The following is a 23,121-nucleotide window of genomic DNA, read 5'->3' as shown; positions in this document are numbered from 1 at the left end:
CATGATCGAAAGGGGTTAATTGGGCAGGCAGGTAGTTGTAACAATGATCTTCTATGATCGTCTACCTTGAATACATTAGTTTGTTTACTCTATCATTATTTAGATTCTTTTGGGTGTCAAGCTAGATGCCAAGATGCAAATGTATGAACATCAATGGGGCAATGCTAAGGGCTTTATCTGAAGCTTATCTTCAGAATAACGCTTTAGAAATAAAAATGCATGGTACCAGAAATAAAAATGTGGTACCAAAGCACATTCTTATCTAATCAGAGGTTTTGATTCATGATGACATCTGTGAAACTATTTTGTAATATATTCATTTCTCAGCAGCTTTCATTATCAAAATCAACTATGTGAACTCAATCTCACTGCAATTCAGAAGTGTGTATTGATTGATTAGAAATCCTTCATTCTTCTGCCAAATCTTTTCTATTTCTATAAAGAGTTTCACTTCTCTTGCATTGATAACTTAAGTGCTACAATCTAAAACATCTTTTCTTTCTAAGTATTAATTTTTTTTTACAGTTTGAGTTTTCTAGTTTCTGGAGGTTTTAACTTTTTTTTTAAATCTTTTGGTTTCGTCAAAGAAATGTAATTAACCATATTCAGCTGTTTTATTTTTGCTACATGGTTATCTGTTTCCTTATTTTCAGGAGCAAAATTCCGTAAATATGTTGGACATTCTGCTCATGTGACCAATGTGCGATGGTCATATGATTTTCAGTGGACAGTTAGCACAGGTGGTGCTGATCACTCTGTATTTCAATGGAGATTTATTCCAGAAAGAATGTCAAATGGAGGATTCGATACATCACGGGGTAAGAAAAGCTTTTTTTTAATATCTATATATTATGTTGCAGGAGTATTTATATATAATTATATTTGTTGTTGGAGCCCAACCATCTCACTCCTAGGACATCGTAGTAGGAGTTCAGTGTAATAGTGTCCTAAGCCCAACTGTCTTCAACTGTTATATCATATGACAGAAGAAAGGTCAAAGTGAGGTTGCTTGCTCAGTTCTCAGCTCCAGTTGCAATTCCTCAAACAATAAAGTAGTTCATGCCAGCATGCAGGATAACCCAGTCAGCATCCAGTCCTGAGCTAAATGGCAGTAATATTTGTGCCAGACAATGAAGATCTTCATCAAGGGAAAGGCAAATTATATCCCCTTGATATTCAATGGGGATATTGATTCATCACTGAATCGCCCAACATCAACATGCTGCATTTCATCAACTGGACCAGCTGCATAAATTCCATGTTTACTATAGCAGGACAGAAACTGGGTATTCTTTGGTGAATGGCTCACTTCCTGACTCCCCAAAGCTTTTGCACCACCTACAAAGCACAAGTCAGGCCAGGATGGAATATTCCCCACTTGCCTGAATGGATGCAGCTGCAACAGCACTCAAAAAGCTCGGCACCATCTACCAGCTTAGATATCCACAACCTCCACTACCAGCATATCATGGCTGCTGTGTGTACTGCCTACAAGATTCTCATGCAGTTGAGGAAAGGCCGCCAAAGATCTGTATAAAATTTGTGCTGCAGTATGTGCTTCTTTCCTTCAGTTGTCGTCTTTCTTGTAAAGGTACATCATTGGGCAGAACTGTTCCAGATTTGCATTAAGTGCAGTAGTGGGCCGGGTGCAATAGCGGGTAGGTAAAATTATGATTTACCCGCCGGGCATGATGGCAGGTTTTCACACCATATTGTTCCAAACCTGCCATATTACTTATGCAGACCCGGGAAACACGCTGTTCTCACGGCAGCCAGGCTATCATTCATCCACCACGTCTTCACCTCACTGCATCATCATGCAAGCCACCACATTTAAAGTACAGCTTCTAGCCCAGGACTGCAGCAAGGAAGCCCTCAAGCACCTTTTGGATGCTGTGGAGCCCACTGTGATGTTCTCTACCCCTGCTCTGGCCGCAGAAGGGGCAGCTACATTGCCACTCCGGTTAGGTAGGCGATGGCAGTTGTGATCAGTGCTGGTGTTGCGCGGAAGAGGTTGGCCATCCGATGCAGATAGAGGATGAATCATCTCATCCATGCAGCCTGGGTATGGCAGCCATCTAATCACTCTAAACTCACACACTCAAGCCCAACACGCATTCACTGGCATCTCACTCACTGCCAGCTCAAGGGACATCACCATCCATTCTCACACACATACCCTCACATGTCCAGCTGGCCTCATCTCCTCTGGAGACTACCTCCTCATTCCTCACCATCTTGAGGCCACTTGCACAGATCAACATGCGCCCCAACACACACCCTGGGATACCATCATTCCCCAACACAGCTCTCATCCTGCAGGCTCTTGCCTGAGGCCATTTCTCCCTCTTCCCCAAGCAAGACCTTGCCCTGCAGCCATTGAAAAGCCACCCACTATGGCTGATCTGGTAGGCAGAGACATCCCGTGAGCCCCCCTAAAAGTGATGTGGTGCTGTCTGTGAAGCCTGGTGCCAATGACTGCAAGTGCTGGCCAAAGCAAGGTAGGCAAACAAACCTTGAAGCCCCGAGTGAAGTGCAGCCGGCCAAGTGCATGTCTTATATATGCTGTTGTGAAACACGTCAGCGTGTTTTCCCACCGATGTGGGCAGACTATCCAGCAGGGGGTGGGGGGGTCTGGGGGGCAGGGTTGAATCTGGCAAGCTGGCCTTATAATGATATGCTGATGTATTACAATGAGGTTCCTGACGTCCAACGTTGGGGAACGCAGCCCACCATTGGCGGATAGAGCAGACGATTGCAAACTGGTTTCACAACATCGTGAAACCGAATTTTGGCCTTCTCACCATATTGTCCACTCAAGCCCGCCAGCAGCAGGCACCCCAAGCCCCAATAAAAAAGCCAGTCAACTTTAAAAAGGGTTATTCCAGAGCAACAATACACTGGGATAGCCTTAATGATCTGAAAATGCCCTTGAGGAATAGGAAGACCCGCGCTCGAGCTGCTGCCAATCTGTTGGCTGGTAGTTCAGAAGTCCCAGCAGTGCCAGAGTGTAGTAGTGGCCACTGCTGGAACTACAAGGGAGTCTTGACAAGAAGAGAACATTGATGCCAGACTTCATAAGTCTGGGGTTTTTGGTGGGGGTGGGGGTGAGTCACAAAATGAGGTACAATCTTGGGGGAGATTCCCAAGATTGGGCACAGGAGGCCACTTGAAGTAGGTACTCCTTTTACTTCCTGCCTTTTTGTCCAAGTTGGGAAAGTTAGCGGGCTGACTCTTTTTCTCTGTCTTCCCCCACCCACCATATTATTCTGATGGAGGCATAAAAACGCCTTTAAGTGGCCTTTAATTGGCAACTTAAGGGCCTTAATAGGCCTAAGGGCAGGCAGGCTGGCTGGCTGATGCCTTATCCACTCACTGTAATATGGGGGACAGATTAGGGCTGGGCAGGTAGGCAGTGGCCTGGCCACCCATTCTATTTTACGTGTACCCCACCTTCAGATATGTGGGCGGGAGGGCCACAAAATTGCCCCCTGTGTTTGGTGTATATGTTTGAGGGCCACTGTTCCTCCACTATACTCTATATCTTGAAAACAGGAAGATAAGGAAATTTATTTAAAGCCATCCATCCAGCTTCTTAAAACTGTACTGCTATTTTTATTTAGGAACATTGGAGCAGGAGTAAGCCATTCAACTCATTGAGCCTGCTCTGCTATTCTTACAGATCTTGGCAGATCATCTGCCTCAAAGTCATTTTTCCCCACTGTCTCCAGATCCCTTGATATCATTAATATCCAAAAATCTATCAGTATATGGTATATATGGCCATTCAGCCCAACCAGTCCATGCCAGTGTTCATGCTCCCCTTGAGCTTCCTCCCACCTTTTCTCATCTAAACTTACCATGGTAACTCTTCTCCCTCATACGCTTGTCTAATTTGCCCTTAAATGCATCTATTCAATGCACTGCAACCACTCTGTGATAACAAGTTCCACATTCTCATCATTCTTTGGGGGAAGTTTCTTCTTAATTCCCTATTAGATTTGTTAGTGACTATCCTATATTGGTGATCTCTTGTTATGTTCTTCTACATAAGGAAACACTCTCGCTCTAATTCACTTAATCAAAAGCTTTCATAATTTTAAATACTTCTGTTAGGTTACTCCTCAGCCTTCTTTTCTCAAGAGAGAAGAGAACCAGCCTGTCAATCCTTTCCTGAATTGTATACCCACACATTTCTGCTATCATCCTTGTAAACCTTCTCTGTATCCTCACCACTGTCGCTTTATCCTTTTTATAATATGGCAACCAAAACTGCACACAGTACTTTAAGTATGGTCTAACAAAGGTCAAATATAGGTTTAGCAAATCTTCCCTACTTTTCTATCTCTGTAAAATCAAACCTAGTGCTTGATTCGCTTATTCCTAACCTTGCCAACCTGTGGAGAAACTTTTAATTATTGATGTATTTGTACTCCAAGATCCCAAGACCTCCCTAATTCTTCTTACCAAAATGCACTACCTCACATTTATCTATGCTGAACTTCATTTGCCATTATTTGCCCATTCTGCAAGTTTATTATTTTTTTTTATTTGTCTTCAGTATTGACTATTCCTCACCTGCCTATGATATTATTCCACCCATCTTTTAATGATCCTATTCCCATACCAGTCTTCCTCTTTTTATTGATGTGCCTGTAAAATATTTTACTCCTTTGTTTGATGGTTCTTAATAATTCAATTTCATAGTTTCTCTTTGTCTCCCAAATTGTATTTTTAAAACTTTTCTCCTAATGTCTTTGTATTCTCTGTTATCCTGCACTCCTCTGCTTTCTATGTACTTAATGTATGCCTCTTTCCTAACCCTCAATTGTTCTCTTGTTTCTTTATTCATCCATGGAATCTCATTTGTGTTTGTTCTTTACTTTTAGTGGGAGGTAATGAAGAAAATGTTTTCTTACCTGACTCTAAATACAGTAAATGAACCAGCCTTCATTCCTAGAGCAAGCTGTGATCTATCACTACTGAAAGCAACACAGCGTACTGCCTCTTCCATGTTACAGCATGCAATCAGAGCATGGTCAACAAGGTTCCACAAATGTACAGATCATTGCTCAGTGATTGAGCTTCCTCAACCCTCTGGGGTAGAGAATTCTAAAGATTCACCACCCTCTGAGAGTAGAAATTCCTCCTCATCTCGGTCTTAACTGGCTTGCCCCTTATTCTGAGGCTGTGTCCCCTGATTTTGGACTGACCAGCCAGGAGAACCATACTATTCACATGTCATGCCCTATAAGAATTTTGTAAGTTTCAACGAGATCACCTCTCATTCTTCAAAACTCTCGAGAATAGAGGCCCAGTTTCCTCAATCTTTCCTCATAAGACAATCCCACCAACCCAGGGATTAGTCTGGTGAACCTCCATTGCATTCCCTCTACGGCAAGTATATCTTTCCTTAGATAAGGTGACCAAAACTGTACACAATACTCCAGGTGTTGTCTCACCAAGGCTCTATACAATTTCAGCAAGATATGTTTGCTCCTGTACTCAAATACTCAAATCCCCTTGCGATGAAGGCCAACATACCTTTCGCCTTCCTAATTCTATTTTATTTGCCCAGTGAATCTTATTAATGTACTCATTTCCAAGCAGCTATAGGTATCCCATGAGTATAACTCTATCTGTAAGATATAGGGGTGAATAAAATCAAGTATTTTCAGACAAATACGTTAATATTTTCTATGTTCCAACTAATTTTTATGTAACTATCCACGTGCTTAAAGCTATTTCTGGACGTTTTCTGAAATATCTGCAGGCAGAGACTAAGATTTCTCAGAAACATGTGCATAATCTTACATCCAGTTTTGGGTGCCTCGTCCAAGACAGTAATGGCTCTGTTAAGGTTACGACAGGATTGAATTGTCACCTGGCAAGTCACTCCTGTCCTATGCAACTTTGCAATACAACTTGGCCTAACCATGGATCAAGCATCAGAAGAAAGATAGTTGTAACAGGGACAAATGATGAAAGGTCATCAATCTGAAATGTTGGGCCAAATTTTTCCCTTCAAGGTGAAATTTGAGAGTTGGGCCATTTCTCGATGTTGCGATCTCGCCTCCTGAATTGCAGTGCCTGTCCACACTATTTTCATGGCAGGATAGGACTGGGCTGGGTTGGGGTTGGGGATGCTGCCTCCAGAAGTAGGCCCAAGGGGAGGCGAGCAGCTGAGGTGGGCAGGCTAGAAGGCCTACCTCTGGTCACTGGGACAGTGGCCCAGTGTACATGAGTGTTAGGTACCATATGCCCTCACACCCTACCTAATCAGCATGCCCCCTCCAACACCTCATGCACCCTCCATAACCCCCGTGCCCACTTACCCAGTATCCACTATGGACAGAACTCATGAACCCTATAATGACATTAGGAAGTCTTTGAGATACTCATGAAACTGTCAAATTAAACAAACATTCAAAAACCTCTTCAAAATACCTTAATCCTCTGAGGAACTCAAGCACATGGCCATTCAAATGTCACTTAAAGATAATCCTTTCAAGTGGTCATACATATATCAAAATAAACATGCAGGCATACAAAAAACCTCAAAAGAAAATAAGCCAATAATTGCTCATAAAACTGTCAATAAAAACAAAGTTCACAATCCTCTTGACATCTCTATCAATAACTCATGCTGATTTAAACCTGTTACTAGAGTTTGGAGCTCAGCCAAACATTATAATGGGATTCCATTGCACAGCTGTGTCAACAAAGCCTGCAGAGCTGAATATATTAAAATGTTATAAGGAGTGGAAAAGATAGGTGGGCTGAAAAGATCAAAGTATTTTTAAGTAGCCTGAGCAGATGGCCATCTGTTCCACTGCTTTAATTGCTGGGCAGATGGTTGGGCTGAATACATTAAAGCCTTTTGAAATAGCCTGAACAGATGGTCATCTTTTCCACTGTTTCAAAAGCTCAATGGAAGGCTAGACTGTGAATCAATATAAAATTGAAACACTGGGTCCAAATGACAGGTTAAAATCTGAATTTCAATACTGCACTATGCTGGTCAATTTAATGGCCACCTACCTTTTAAGAACAAACATTTTTCATCAATCACTACATTAAAAACATATATGTATTATCATACAGTAACTAATTAAGAAGTGAAGTTGACAATAGCTTTTAAACCTACCTGTCAAAAGGTTCCCAACTCCAGAACAGGCTTCCCCCATGGTTCATGAACCCTCTGACCTGACGTGGTTCACACAAGCTTCAGAAATCACCCCCACCACCCCTCCCCCCTGTGCCTCACTGAAAATTTCAAACTTCAGGAAATACAAAATTGAGGTAGGCAGCAACATTGAAGTCTTGATGTCTGATCGTGACCTGTGTGTCAGGTTGTGACCCACCACATTTCCCAAGCCAGTCAGAATGGTAGCTGACAGGAATCAGTTGGCAGTTTCAGAATTCATGTCTCCCCACCACCTCCCCCAATTCCACCTCCTGCCTGGTGCATGTTTTCCCCACATTGGGATGCCAAAATCCAGCCCATTAACTCTGTTTCTCTCTGCACAGATGCTGCTAGACCTGCTGAGTAATTTCAGCACTTTTTGTTTTTATTACATAGGGCAAAAATTAGTCTGTTCAGTGATTGGCTTATTCAGAAAGAGTGATCAGGCACAGTTGAATAGACCAGACAGTTAATTAAGTGGCATATAGCTCCAATGCATGACAGTTATTGCCACTAATTTGGTTCAATAAAGTGTTACACTCCCTGTAGAGACAAATAATCTGAAGAGAAGGGGACCCCCAAACAAAAGGAACCGATGGACAAGGTTTCACTTTTCAAAACTTTTGTTGTAACAATCCCAAAATCAAAATAAAATCAAGCATTCATTAACAAACAAATAGTATTTCAATAGAATCGATAAATTTCACTTTTTAAATACTTGATACAACAACGTTAGATCTCACAAATGCATCATCAACATTTCCAGCACAAATGTGGCACCATATGCAATCTCAAACTCTGCCTCCAATTCATAGGATGTTATGGCACACCCAAAGGTAAATACCAAGCTCACCAAATCCAGAGGGAAACTTGAAGCAGCTGCCACAACTATTTTGCAATTTGTACTTTTTTCGAGATGTGGGCTTAGTATTCAGTAAAAAGGCCACCAAGTCTTATAGGTTTCTTACAAAACTAAATTAAAACTTTGTTAATAGAAGAAATAATTTTAAGCACATATATAGATCTACCAATTGGTACTATGATAACTTCTAAATCCCCTAATTAATCTACAATGGCGTAACGGTATTGTCACTGGACTAGAGACCCTGGGTAATGCTTTGGGGCCACAGCAGATGGTGGAATTTGAATTCAATAAAAAATCAGGAATTAAAAGTCCAATGATGACTGTGAAACCATTGTCGATTGTTGTAAAAACCCATCTGTTCACTAATGATCTTTAGGGAAGGAAATCTGTTGTTCTTACCTGGTCTGGCCTACATGTGACTCCAGACCCACAGCAATGTGCTTGACTTTTAAATGCCCTCTGAAATAACCTAGCAAGCCACTCAGTTGTAACAAACTGCTACAAAGACACAAAAAAGTAATGAAACTGAACAGACCACCCAGCATCGACCTAGGCACCGGAAACAACAACAGCAATTGCAGCCCTATCAACCTTGCAAAGTCCTCCTCACTAATATCTGAGGGCGAGTGCCAAAATTAGGAGAGCTGTCTCACAGACTAATCAAGCAACAGCCTGATAATATGATTCTCATGGAATCATACGTTATAGATAATGTCCCAGACTCCAACATCACCATCCCTGGGTATGTGGCAGAGGTGGCCGGCACAGTGGTATACAGTCGGGAGCGAGTTGCTCTGGGAGTCCTCAACATCGACTCCAGACCCCATGAAGGCTCATGGCATCAGGTCAAACATGGGCAAGGAAACTTCCTCCTGCTGGTACTAAACATACCGCCTTCCCTCAGCTGATGAATCAGTGCCCCTCCAAGTTGAACATCACTTGGAGGAAGCACTGAGGGTAGCACAGGTGCAGAATGTCCTTTGGATAGGGGACTTCAATGTCCAACACCAAGAGTGGCTCAGTAGCACACTACTGACTGAGCTGGCCAAGTCCTAAAATGACATAGCTACTAGACTGGGTCTGTGGCTGGTGGTGAGGGAACCATCAAGAGGGAAAAACATACTCATCCTCACCAGCCTGCCTGCCGCAGATGCATCTGTCCATGACAGTATCGGTAGGAGTGGTCACCGCACAGCCACTGTGGAGATGAAGTCCTGCCTTCACATTGAAGATATTGTGTGGCACTGCCACCATGCTTAATGGAATAGATTTCAAACGAATCTAGCAACTCAAGGCTGGGCATCCATGAGGTGCTATGGGTCATCAGCAGCAGCAGAAATGCACTCGAGCATAATGTGTAACTTCATGGCCCGGCATATCCATCACTCTACCATTACCATCAAGCCAAGGGATCAACCCTGGTTCAATGAAGAGTGCAGGAGCGCATGCCAGGAGCAGAACCAGGCATATTTAAAAATGAGATGTCAGCCTGGTGAAGCTATAAAACAAGACTGCTTGCATGCCAAACAGCATAAGCAGCAAGTGATAGACAGAGCTAAGCGATCCCACAATCAACGGATCAGATCTAAACTCTGCAGTCTTGCCACATCCAATCATAAATGGTGGTGGACAATTAAACAACTTACTGGAGGAGGTGGCTCCACAAATATCCCCATCCTCAATGATGGAGGACCCCAGCACAGCAGTGCAAAAGATAAGGCTGAAGCGTTCGCAACGATCTTCAGCCAGAAGTGCCGAGTGGTTGATCCATCTCAGTCTCCTCTGGAGGTCCCCAGCTTCACAGATGCTAGTCTTCAGCCAATTCGATTCACTCCACGTGATATCAAGAAATGGCTGAAGGCACTGGACACTGCAAAGGCTATGGGCCTTGGTAACATTCTGGCAATAGGACTGAAGACTTGCACTCCAGAACTTGCCACACCCCTAGCCAAGCTGTTCCAGTACAGCTACAACATTGGCATCTACTCAGCTATGTGGAAAATTGCCCAGGTATGGCCTGTACATAAAAAGCAGGACAAATCCAACCTGGCCAATTACCACCCCATCAGTCTACTCTCCATCATCAGTAAAGTACTGGAAGAGGATATCAACAGTGCTATCAACTTGCTTAGCAATAACCTGTTCACTGACGCCCAGTTTGGGTTCCGCCAGGGCCACTCAGCTCCTGACCTCATTAAAGCCTTGGTTCAAACATGGACAAAAGAACTGAGCCCAAGGTGAGGTGAGAGTGACTGTCCTTGACATCAAGGCAGCATTTGACTGAGTGTGGCATCAAGGAGCCCTAGCAAAACTGGAGTCAATGGGAATCAGGGGAAAAGCTCTCCGCTGGTTGGAGTCATACCTAGCACAAAGGAAGATGGTTGTGGTTGTTGGAGGTCAGTCATCTCAGCTCCAGGACATCACTGCAGGGGTTCCTCAGGATAGTGTCCTCGGCTCAACCATCTTCAGCTGCTTCATCAATAACCTTCCTTCCATCATAAGGTCAGAAGTGGGGATGTTCCCTGATGATTGCATAATATTCAGCACCATTCGCAACTCCTCAGATACTGAAGCAGTCCATGTCCGAATGCAGCAAGACCTGGAGAATATCCAGGCTTGGACCGACAAGTGGCAAGTAATATTCACGCCACACAAGTGTCAGTCAATGACTATCTCCAACAAGAGAGAATCCAACCATCGCCCCTTGATGTTCAATGGCATTACCATCACTGAATCCCCCACCATCAACATCCTGGGCATTACCATTGACCAGAAACTGAACTGGACTAGCCATATAAACACTGTGGCTACAAGAGCAGGTCAGAGGCTAGGAATCATGCGACGAGTAACTCGCCTCCTGACCCCCCCAAAGCCTGTCCACCATCTACAAGGCACAAATCAGGAGTGTGATGGAATACCTCCCACTTGCCTGGATGAGTGCAGCTCCTACAACACTGAAGAAGCTGGACCCTGTCGAGGGCAAAGCAGTCCGCTTGATTGGCACCACATCCACAAACATTCACTCCCTCCACCACCGACGCACAATAGCAGTAGTGTGTACCATCTGAAGGATGCACTGCAGTAATTTGCCTATGGTCCTTAGACAGCACCTTCCAAACCCACGACAACTACCACCTAGAAGGACAAGGGCAGCAGATAGATGGGAACACCGCCACCAGGAAGTACCCCTCTAAGTCACTCACCATCCTGACTTGGAACTATATCGTGGTTCCTTCACTGTCGCTGGGTCAAAATCCCGGAATTCCCTTCCTAACAGAACTGAGTGTACCTACACCACATGGACTGCAGTGGTTCAAGAAGGCAACTCACCACCTTCTCAAGGGCAACTAGGGATGGGCAATAAATGCTGGCCCAGCTAGCGAAGCCCATATCCTGTGAATGAATTTAAAAAAAGACATAGATTTAAACTGACCCAGGCAAAGCACACACCCTAGACAGTCAAATTCAAAGTGAGTTTTCTCAGCTTGTGTCCTTTGTTGACGGCAGCTTGTGGCTTAGATGCTGGAGGCTTTTCATGCTTGTTTTAGTTCTTAGAATTCCTTCTTTCCTACACACAACCTCATCTCCTTTCTGCAGATTTCTCCTTTGAATGCAGATTCCCATTGTTTCACTATGTCTTTGGACTTAACTCAAAATCTATCATAGTACCAATTTTACCAGTAATCTTTGGGAAAAATAAACACACTGTTTCTTAACTTCTCCTGGCTCGGTAAAACATTTCACTCCCTCTTTTGAATTCAAGCTAGACTGGCTTATTTAAAATGCAAATGTTCCCTTTACACCTCACATTCTAAAGCTTCCCCTATGTTTATCTACTTAACATGTCAAACCTAGCTTATCTTCTGATACATCAAAGCCTTCAGACCAGCTTCTTTTAATTGAATTAAGTCCCAGATACATACATTCACATGCGCACGCATGCACATGCACGTACACATGCACATACATGTACGCACGCGCGTGCACACACACACGCACGTGCATGCACACACGCACACGCGCACACACACATATATATATATAGGGGAGAACTTTTTGCGTGTGGGTGCCAGAGCAGCTCTCACCATTAATTAAGCAGCCACTTAAGGCCTGAATGGTCCAATTGACTGTGATTTTTCCTTGCCCATGCAATTTTCTGTTCGTCACATGGGCAAAACGGGCAGGCAGCCAGTGGACATATTCACACACCTTATTGAAGGGCAGGATAAAAATGTCCAGCAGCATTGCCATTGTGAGTAATGAGGAGTTTTGGAGATAATTTGCAGCTGCTTGCATATTGGTACTTAGCAGCTTCATCTCTGTTCGGGGTTTCAGTCTTAGCATTTCCAGGCTTCATTTCAGGACTCATTGCTGTCTGCCAGGCCCCAGTGGATTCAGACTGTGTCGACCCTTCCAAGTATCAGCCAGCCCTCGCTTACCCTAGTAATGGGGATTGTGGTCACCGTTGGAGGCACCTCCACTGAGGAGGAAGAGAGAGGCAAAAGGAAGAGGAGGCCACATGTCCCTATGCAGCTTCCAGGGGAAGGACCTGTGGGAGAAGAGGCGCAGGCACAAGGGGTGCAGGGCCAGCAGGTAGACCAAGGTGGAGGGGCCACAGAAGATGTCACTATCCTGCTGCCAGGGTTTACAGGCAGTGATGCAGCTACCTCAATATGTCTGAGGTGCAATGCCGAAGAATGCTCCGTCTCTTAAGGGAGTGCGTGTCCTCCATTTTGCTAGATGATTGGGCCTGAGATCAGCTCCAGCTATATGGGTGGACACCCCATGCCAGTGACTCTGAAGGTCACTGGGGCCCTCAACTTCTATGCCTCCGGCTCTTTTCCAGGGGTCAGTGGGGGATCTGTGTGGAGGCTCCCAATCAGCTACCCACACTTGCGTCAAGCTGGTGACAAAGGCTTTGTTCAGGTGGGTGCTGACTTTTATCCTTTACCATACGGACGAGGCCGGTCAGACTGAGCAAGTCAGAGGCTTTGCAGTGATTGCTGGGTTCCTCCATGTCCAGGGAGCAATCGACTGCACACATGTGGCCATCAAGGCGCTAGTGGATCAGCCTGGGTGCCTTCATCAACAGGAAGGCATTCCACTCCATGAACATGCAGATGGTGTGTGACCACAGGATGCAGATTCTGCAAATCTGTGCAAGATACCATGGCAGCTCCCATGATCCGTACATCCTGAGACACTCAGGTGCCGAGGCTTTTTAATGCTCCAGCCCGACTGGATAGATGGTTGCTGGGTGACGAGGGCTATCCATTGAAGAGGTGGCCCATTACACCTCTCCGCCACCCAAGAACAGAGGCAGAGAATTGTTAGAGTACGAGTCATGCCTCCACAAGGGCAGTAGTAGGGATGACCATAGGTCTTCTCAAGATGCGCTTCTGATGCCTGGACCGTTCAGGGGGAGCACTACAGTAGCCCCCAGAGCGGGTGTCACTAATCGTGGTTGCATGCTGCGCTCTCCACAATCTGGCACTGGCAAGGTACGGCCCACTGGCGGAAGACGATTTTGACGCAGCTCCACAGGCCGCAGATGATGAGTCCAGTATTGAGTCTGAAGGGCGCACAGTGAGGAGAACACTGAGGGTCTGGAGCCAGATCTTGGTAACCTGCAGGGAGGCAGGGACATCAGGGATGCCTTGATCCAACACTACTTCAGCTAGGATACCAAACATCAGCCTCAAACTCATGCCCGGGCTGCGCCTCCATCCTGGATGTCTGAAAGGACACTCTCATTTGAATCAAAAGAACACTCACTGTCTGTGCAATAAATTTCAGAGCCACCTATGTCCAGCATTACATACTGGTGTTCCCCGCACCAAGGAAATAAAAAGGTGAAGCATACTCAGGCCATGATGACAAAAACACAATTTATATCATTCTGACAGTTCAATAATCTTAACAGAAACGTTTCTGCTATTCAACATCAGACCAGCAGACATAAAGTAAACAAAAATGAACATAAAATCATCTGTGACCTGTTCCCCTTTTGCTCATGGTGCCTTTAATTTACATTTGTGAGTGCTACGTCTAGGTGCTCCCCCGTCACTGGCAGCAGCATTGCAGACAGCCTGCTGACTCTGCTATCTTGTTGGCCTTGATGATGTTGGTGGTCATCCTCTAGCCAGTGGAGCCTGTGCTGACGCTGCCTGGGAGGGAGCGGCCAGTGCCACAGCTGGCATCTCCCCAGCCACTGCAGCCTCATCAGATGCCATGGTCACTGGTGGAGGGGCGGAGGAGCTGCTGCCATCATGCAGAGCGCCCTGACAGCAGCCCGCAGAGATGACAGGCAGCTCATGCGCCAATGTAAGGTCACTCTGGACAACCCTGCACATCATTGATGGATGGGAACCTAGCTGGGATAGTGGGTGCTTCATCCATCTCCCACACTGACACTGACCACCTGATGTCAGTGCCTGTGTGAGGGCTTGCAGGTCTGAGTGCAACCTCAGGAGCCCCTCATTCTGTCCCTGGAGCTGCCTCTCCATGAGAGTCGACACCTTCTCAATGGAGGAGGCAGTGTGCTCGGTCATGAGGGTCAATGCAATGGTCTTGCTCCACATGGACTCCTCCATCATGGAGAACATGGCAGGCATACCCTCATGGATCTCCGTCAGATCCTCCCGCACATCTTGCTGGCTATCCAGCATCTGCCGCTTAATGGATGATTCCGGAAGCTCATCATCAGCCTTCAACTGAGCATCATCCTGGTCCCCAGCAGTCATCCGACTGCCGGCACTCTGGGCTCCACCTACACCTCAAGCAAATGTGCACTGAGATACTAGCCACCGCTCTAATGCCCACCGAGGTGCTTGTATCTGCGCGAGTGCCTGCTTCAGAGAGCGGGTGTGACACAGGTGAAAATGATGCCCATTAGTCCTCCAGTGTCAGGGGTGGCCCTTCGGAGTCCAGAGCGTGAACGCCTGCTGGTGAACCTAAAGGCAGGAGAAGGACATGTCATTAATTAAAGTCATCACACTGTCACTGTTCATGCCAGGCACCCTGGTGAGACAACGGAGATCTGCGTCATGATGCCCTCATCTTCCAATGATCAATGGGGACTCCAAGTTCGAGGCTCACCTCAATGAAAAGACTACATTAGAACGGTTGCACAAGCCAAAATTCTCATCTGTGTGCACTGCACTGTTTCCTTCATCTGGTATCCCTGCCTCTCCATGCCCAGCTGGAAATGGAGCTGCCAGCTCTTGAGCGTCTTGCTCATACCTTGAGAAGATTTTAGGAGGCTACCGGAGCCTCCGGGGTCCGCATTCTTTCTATATTGTTGTGGACCATTTTCTCTTGAAACAACAGAGGAGCATTGATTAATCCATTCTGTATCTGCAGCACCATGCAGCCTGGCCAACCCTAGCTGAGGAGCACCTGGCAGGGCACATCCAAGTCGTGGCCCTCGGGCCGCAAGGCACTCAGTGCAAGCAGCCAGGGCTCACCCCCTTGGCCAGCTCTGGCGTGATTGACAGTTGGCATTCAGACTCTAGCACCCCTAAGGTCCACAGGGGGACAGTCAGATCTTAACACATCTGCACATTGACCCATGTCAACATGGTACTCACCCATCCTAAGTGCAGCAGGTCATTGAAAGGCTTCTGACACTGCGCCCAGGAGCGTCGCATCACATCATGGCTGCTGACCAGCGCTGCCACCTCCTCCCATGCTCTCTTGGTGAGGTGCAGTGGCCTCCTCCTCCCATCCCTGGGGACAAGGATGTCCCTCCTGGCAGCCACCTCCTCTAGGAGGACAGCAAGTCACTCATCAGGGAAGCGGGGATCCGAGTGCCTACCTAGCCCGCCCTCCTGCCTGCCGTATCCAGCTGCACTCGGGTCCATGGCATCTGCTCAGGGAACATCTTCCGTGCAGCTTCCAGGGGCTGCCTGGGCTGTTTTTAAACTGGCTACCAAGTTGCCATTGGACCAGATGGCCAACAGGCCCCCACCCCTGCTTGGCCCTTCCTGGCTTGTGCGGAGCTGCGTTTCACGCTGGGTGGGCCTTAATCGGTCTGCCAGCATGAAATTGCAGTTGGGGGCCGATCACAGGCCCACCTGCTGCGCCTGCTCGACGAAGGGAAAACCCTGCCCATAGACACAGGCCCCACTATTACTCTAACTTACAACAAATTCCAGTAACATTATGAAAATTATTATATTTTCCTGATGAGGATCTCTCATTTTTCCCACTCTCTGGATTTGGACGTAGAGTTGTTTCGCCAGCAGCTTTGCTCCATCCAAGGTCCCTGGACACGATTACCACCAACAAGGTGCACTTCTACCAACCATCTCTGCCTTGAGTCAAGGCAGCCCTGTGGGCACATCTTTCCACAGTTCCTTTTCAACTGAGCAACAAACAATACCTTCATGGTCTAGACACTTCAGGAACAAATGCTCACCTTTTTGGAGTGCCTGAGCTATTCACACCGCTTTTAGGTTTCAGCCTCTTTTATCTACCTCACACATTACTTCACCAAGAGTTCCAGGAGTTCTCTTACTGCCAGGGATGCGAGATTTCTGACATTTGGCAGAGTTCCGACTTGAATCACTGAATTCCACCCTTTTAATTTTTTTTCCGACCTCCACCTGGTTCTGGGGACCTATAACTCAGGCTGTTTCTCTTAATCTGCTGCCGAACTGGCTCAGTTTCTATGATTGGATGATGCAGAGGCCAGGGTTCCAGTAGCTGCTGCTCCCATGTGCAGCCTGCAGACGACCTACCTGCACTGGGTGGGTAGCAAGGCCGTAGCTGGGTGAGAAAGCGAGACCAGGTTGCGGGGAGTGGGGTGGGGCTGGGCTGCAAGGCATGGGAGGGTGGAAGCAGGACCAGGAGGCAGGGAGTGGGGGTAGAAAACAGGATGCAGGAAATGGGGCTGGGGGTTGTGGGACCAAGGAGCAAGCAGGAGCAGGTGGGGAGAGGGATTGGGGCTGGCAGGGGTGTGATATGGGGGAAGAGATGGATGTGGAGTGTAGGGGTAGGTTGCGTGGCCAGACGGGGTGAGCGGGAGCAGGGTGGTGGAGAGTAACAGGGATGGTAGCAGGAGTCAGGTTGGAGTAAGAGTGGGAGCGAGGCTGGAAGGAAGGAGCAGAGATGGGAGGAAGGATTGGAAGCAGGGTTGGGGGTGGGAAGGAGGATCATGAGCAGGGCTAGCTGGGGGTTGGAGCAGGGACAAGGAGGAGGAGGTAAGCAGAGGGAGTGGAGCCAAGCTTCAGGTTGGGATCCAGGGCCTGTGGTTTGGGTCCTGATAGCCACTTCTATCCCACATCAATCAATCTTTTATAAAAGTTTAGGATTTTAGCCTAATTTATGAAATGTTTCCATCATCCATCTCAGGATCACTGCATTTCCACTCCAGCTTCCCCACATTTGGGCAAGCTAGGGAAATCTAGGTAGGGTGAGGGTGAAGGAGTAAGGGATGAGTGAGTTGGGTCTGAGTGGGATGGAGTGAGTACTTGATTGAAGGGGGCTGTGGGGATTGGAGGGAAGGCATGAGTGAGTTGGGACTGAGTGGGATGGGAAGGGATGAGTGAGCAGGTCGTGGGCAGGAGCGTTGAGAAGAGGGATATGTTTGGTGGGGGGAGAGGAGCTGATTATAGTGTGTGGGTGGGAGGTAGGGGGGCTGCACTGATTCTCCAGTCACCATGGAATATGGAGTGTTTGGCTGAAACCCACATGAGTACATAAAATAACATTTTTACAAATTATTTTAAAAACACAGATTTTCAAATTTATATGATATATTATATGTAGATCTATAATGTATGAATTTTAATAGTAACATACCAAATGGTACTATGCTGCTTTATTGCTGTTTTATTTCTGCTGGAATCTGAGGTCATATAAATTTTAAAAAGTTTTTTATTTATATATATATATATATTCGTTCATGGGATGTGGGCATTGTTGGAAAGGCCAGCCTTTATTGTCCTTCCCTAATTGCCCTTGAGAAGGTTAACAAAGGCTTGAAAAGATAGTGGTGAGTTAAAATGGAGTCATATTGGTAAATAATTTATGAAGCATTACTGTAGTTCTTTGCATTGCTTTGCATGTACATAACTCAGCAAGATCATGATCTGTTGTTAGTATGCACTTCACCCTGGATTACGTGCACTAACTGCATTGAATACTGAAATGCTGAGGTCACTTTGGTTATCTTATACAAATGCATTGGTCTTGATAGTAATTGAAGATAAAAAAGGAGAAAACTAATGTTTCTACCCAATTGAAGTCTAATAATTCCACCCATTTGAAATGGCCTAGAAGCATTTACATTTTACCATATTTCATAAAAAGTGTTATCATGACATGATTCCTTATCAGCAGAATATTTCAGACCTTTTCGTGTTCGATCACTAATTTTCAAACCTTTTGTCTTTGGCCACCCTCACCCCTACAAACAGAAAACTGACCTTTTCGTAGAGTTCTGCTTGTTTCTCCTGAATACATGAGGCATTCTGTGCCTGTGTTCTGCTGCCACACAACAGGCTTGAAACATTCCTACCCAATTAGCTTCTATTTGCCTTTCTTGTTACCTAGCTTTCATCCTCATAGCAATGTCAACTCTCAGAAACTACCTCACAGCTAGGAAACCTATTTACAAACTCCTTTCCCAGAACTATCTTAGTTTCACTTTGGGTTGGAATATTTCACAAATACAAGTTTTTTGCAAAGTGTAAAGTTTGTCCCAAAAGTATCATCCCTATTGAACCCAGTTGTATATCAGGCCTTCCACAAATCTTGGACATCCCAAGGTGCTTTAGACCAACACTGTTTGAAGTGCAGTCATTATTGTAATGTAGGAAATGCAGCAGCCAATTTGGGTATAGCAGGCCCACACAAACAGTAATATGATCATACCCAGATAATCTGTTTTAGTGATGCTGGTGGGGGATAAACATTGACCTAGATACTGGGGGAGAATTCCTAATTCTCCTTTTAATAGGGCCATGGGATCCTTTACATCTATCCAAAACAGTAGATGGGTCCTTGGCTTGAATGCCTGATCTGAATGATGGCACTTCCTATAGTACAGTACTCCCTCATTACTACACCAGAATGTCAGCCTAAATTTTGTTTTCTGGACTCTGGAATGGGCCTTGAATCCACAATCTTTTGACTCATAAGCAGGTGTACTATTGACTGTCATGAATGCCACTTCATTTGTCCCCAACAATCAATCTGTCTCATACTAAAAGAATTGCCAGGACTCATTCCAGCATCACTCAGCACAATTTTTATTGATTTTTATGTAGCTTGGGTGAAGTGTGTTCAGTTATTCTGTATTTTCCCTAAATGAAAGTAACTGCCTTTTAATCTTTAACTATATGTTTCTTATAAGTGTTCCTGAGGATGATCAGGAAGTCAGATAGAGAGGTATCAGTGTCCTTGTGCTGAATCAATAAATAGCCCATCAAGTGAAGCTGAGATGGATTCATGTAGTGACTTACTGAGCTTATTTGCTTAAGGACACATCTGTATTAATCTGAGTAAGGTCTCTCTTGTTTAGCTTCTGGGCTTTCCCTATGTATGACTAAAGATCTGTGTGATATCAGTCCATTGACAGCACTGAGGTTGCTGATGTCCACATTATAGCAGTCTCAATCTGGTTCCTTCACATTGTGATTCAGTTCAAGACAGACTACTGTAAATTGTCTTGAGAACCGAGCTATTGTGTAAGAGGTGGAAGTTATGTTTGAGATTTGAACATCAGCCGAGTTGAGCTCTGCTACAGTGGACTCTGGATGCTCTCCATGATATCCTGCAGCTCAGTTAGCACTGCATAGATGTGGGCTGTGGACTCATCCATAGATTATTCTTGTAGGTTCTATCCAGAGCACATGAATTGCTGCCCCACTAAACCAAGTGGGTCAGTCCATGTGGGAGTGCATTGAGAGAAACTGATTCCCAATGACATATTTCAGTGAATTAGATTTGTTTTCTGTTTTCTACTTAAACTTGCTATGTGGTATTAGAAGCTGTGTGTATATCTTGTTTTTATGATTGCATTTGCATTGATCTGATTCTGGGAGCTTGACGTCAGTTACTTGGGGCAGAATTTTGTGGCCGTTCACGCCTGCGGGATTTTCCGGTCCCACTGAAGTCAACGGACTTCTGAATGGCTCGCCACATTTTACAGCCCCACCTCTGCCACAACGGGGCCGTAAACTTTCACCCTTGGTTTCCATTGTTTATGCAGCTAAATGCGATTCTCTTATTTCTGTGGCTGAATCGTAAGCCAAATTGTTCATGGGTCAAATTATACTGTCACCAACACCACCCCCAGCCCACTCCCGCCCCCCAGCCAAAATAAATTACTGCTCCAAGATCATTGCAGAAAGCATGAACAACTCCAAACTCTCTTTCTTTGACCTTCTTCCTCAACACCTCACCTCAAATTTAAAGTGTAAAAAATGCATGGAGCAAGATTTTCCTTCCAGGGGCGGGAAGTGAATGTCGGGTCCCCAATCCATCCCAGGAGTAGAGTCACCAGCCCCATTTTGATGGAGTTGCCCCTCAATTGTCCTGGAAATAGCTTTGGTAGGTAATTAGCAGCGGTGGGGGCAGGAGTGGAATGGATACTATTCAAGTGTGGACCCAATTTAAATAGATCACGGCTGCCATTTCACTGCTTCACCTTAGTTTGGATGATCGTAGAATCATAGAATGTCTCAGGAGAGGCAGAGAACTAGAACCCAGGACAGGACAGCGCCTCGATTCGTGGATGTGGACCTGGAGGTCCTCTCGAGACTGTAAGGGAGAGGACGGAGGCCCTCTTCCCAGAGAGTGACAGGAGGTGACCACCCACCCAGGCTAAGCAGCCCTGAGTGGAGATATCTGACACAGTAAGCAGAAAGATATGGATTCATGTAGTATGCGGAAACTGGATCTAGTGTAAAAGAAGATGAGTGCAACTTCCAACCCTCAGGACAGGCTACTGGTTATTCACCCTCCAGCAGACACACCAGCTGAGGCACCTGTGGGCATATGCTTCTCCTGAACATCAGAGGACTATGTGCCCAGGGCACTTACTGACCCCTTACAATGGCTCAGAACCAATTGCAGCTAAGGACCTGCCAGCACGAAACATGCATCTTCTAATGAATAGGAGCAGCTGGAACTGGCCATAGGGGTCAGCAGTGCCTTGCCTCACTTTCTTTTAGCCTTGCAGGAGAAATGAACTCAAAGTGCCTATGGGAGGGCCCTGTGGGGTAAGGGGGAGTCCCTACCTACATGTTCTCACTGCCATGGAGGAGGAAGCCATAGACATCACCAGGGTTGCAGATCATGAGTAAGTCGAGCAAGGCGAAATGGGTGGAGATAGTGATTTGAAAGTGCAATACATTCATTAAAAGGATGCTTTGCAATCCACCCCACCTGACAGCAGAGCGAAGACTGAGTTGCATTGGGAACCCTCAGTGCTAGAGAGGCTTTTGCTCTCCAAGGCTAGTTCTCATGATCTTGTGTCTCCCACAGGTGCAGATGTAGAGGCAATGAGACCAACTCCCTCACCATCATCAGGCCAAACACAGCAACATTAGAACTCAGAAACGGCACCATTGCACCTTACAAGTACAGCCCCTACCAGTGCAGATTCAATCATCTCAGTAAGTGCTCATGTGCAGTTGGATAGGGTGACACTGACACTGGGTGATGAGCACAGCACCAATATGCGGGAGGAGGTGCCAAAGATAGAGGCAGCTGTGAGCAGTCCCCCTTGGAAAAAGGACAGACACAGCCCTGCTCAGCTGGGCACAGATGTGGGGCTTCAGAATCACTGGAAATGAAGCTCTACTTAGACTAAAAACAACAGATATGCTCTCACATGTTGGTGTTCCCTGAGGCAGTGAGCGGTCATGGATAGAAAATGGAGGAGCTCATGTGTATCACTATGAATCAGGGCTTTGAGCCCATGATCTCCTCTATTCAGTGACCAACCTCATGGAGAGCGGTATGCAGCAGCACTTGGAGTGCATGCAAAAACTGCATTGACATTTGCAAGATGCATTTCACACAATGTAGCCTTGATTGGTCAATGGTGCTGATGGCACAGGGATGTCTGGATACCAGTTGAACCTGACCTGTTGCTCCCTCCAGCCATCCAGAGCGCCTGCCAAGGGCTGAGGCAGTTACCAAAGAGGATGAGGACCCCACTGCCCATGAAGTGCCATCACGATTGGCCTTCCTGGTCCCTCTGATGGAGCATATGTGCAACAGAGACTTGTGACAGAGGTCACCCTTGCAATTAGGCAGGTGCAGCAGCCTCTGGATGTGCCCCTACTCTACAACGAGGACAAATACCACTGAATCTCAGCCACAGGCAGAGACAAGTGTGCAGGCTGCCTCCACCTGCTCTGAGGCCACAAGCGGAGTACCGCATAGAGTTGGCAAAGTGTGGAGGCTACCGAGGCGAGCAGAGCACTGGGTGGCTCACTGGGGGTCTTCTACCTGTAACTGTGCATTATTTCCTTAATAAGCACCAAGTAAATTTTGTCACAGGAAGCCAGGTGTGTGAGCTCGCTTTTATTAATGGCAGGATAAGAAAAGAGATATGAAGTGGTGAAGGTGGGCAAGGGTCCATCTAAGATGACAGTGAAACCTCTGGGAAGATGTGCATCCTTCACCGGCACGAAGATTTTACATATTCCAAGCTACGTCTTCAATGGAAGTGTTCACACAGGCAACTCAAAATGGCTAAAAGTCACTGCTCTCTCATGAGAGAGAGACAACTGTTGATGAATTTAACCTGAGGGTCACCACACCTCAGACAAGGGGTGAGGTTGAAAAGACAGGACCTTCATGGATGACCTCAGCTGGTACGGGAATTGAACCTACACTGTTGTCATCACTCTGCATCGCAAACCAGCCATCCAGCCAACTGAGCTAACCGATCCCCAGAGTGAGTTTTAAACCATGCCCTTGCTCTTGGGTCAGAGGGGTTCAGTTGAATAAACCTGAAGCAAATGATCCCTGACATTAATGACATTTTCTTTTTATGTATTCGTTCATGGGATGTGGGTGTCGCTGGCTAGGTGAGCATTTATTGCCCATC

At 46.1% G+C, this 23,121-nt stretch overlaps 1 protein-coding gene across 2 annotated transcripts in view; it reads left to right on the top strand.

The window, feature by feature from the left end:
- Window positions 1–23,121, top strand: part of LOC121269068 (echinoderm microtubule-associated protein-like 6) — a 738,052-nt gene that overhangs the window by 447,564 nt on the left and 267,367 nt on the right. Inside the window, exons 11-13 of one of the 2 annotated variants that reach the window (XM_041173516.1) lie at window positions 654–787; window positions 11,113–11,132; window positions 21,643–21,656. In XM_041173516.1, coding sequence (XP_041029450.1) covers window positions 654–787; window positions 11,113–11,132; window positions 21,643–21,656 — 168 coding nt within the window. Of the gene's footprint in view, window positions 1–653; window positions 819–11,112; window positions 11,133–21,642; window positions 21,657–23,121 lie in introns of both variants that reach the window. The other variant, XM_041173508.1, reaches the window with a different exon arrangement.

This window comes from Carcharodon carcharias, chromosome 2 (assembly GCF_017639515.1).
Source record: "Carcharodon carcharias isolate sCarCar2 chromosome 2, sCarCar2.pri, whole genome shotgun sequence".
Taxonomy (NCBI): Eukaryota; Metazoa; Chordata; class Chondrichthyes; order Lamniformes; family Lamnidae; genus Carcharodon; species Carcharodon carcharias.
Note: the sequence above shows the minus strand (reverse complement) of the source record. Positions and strands in the feature narration are given on the sequence as shown.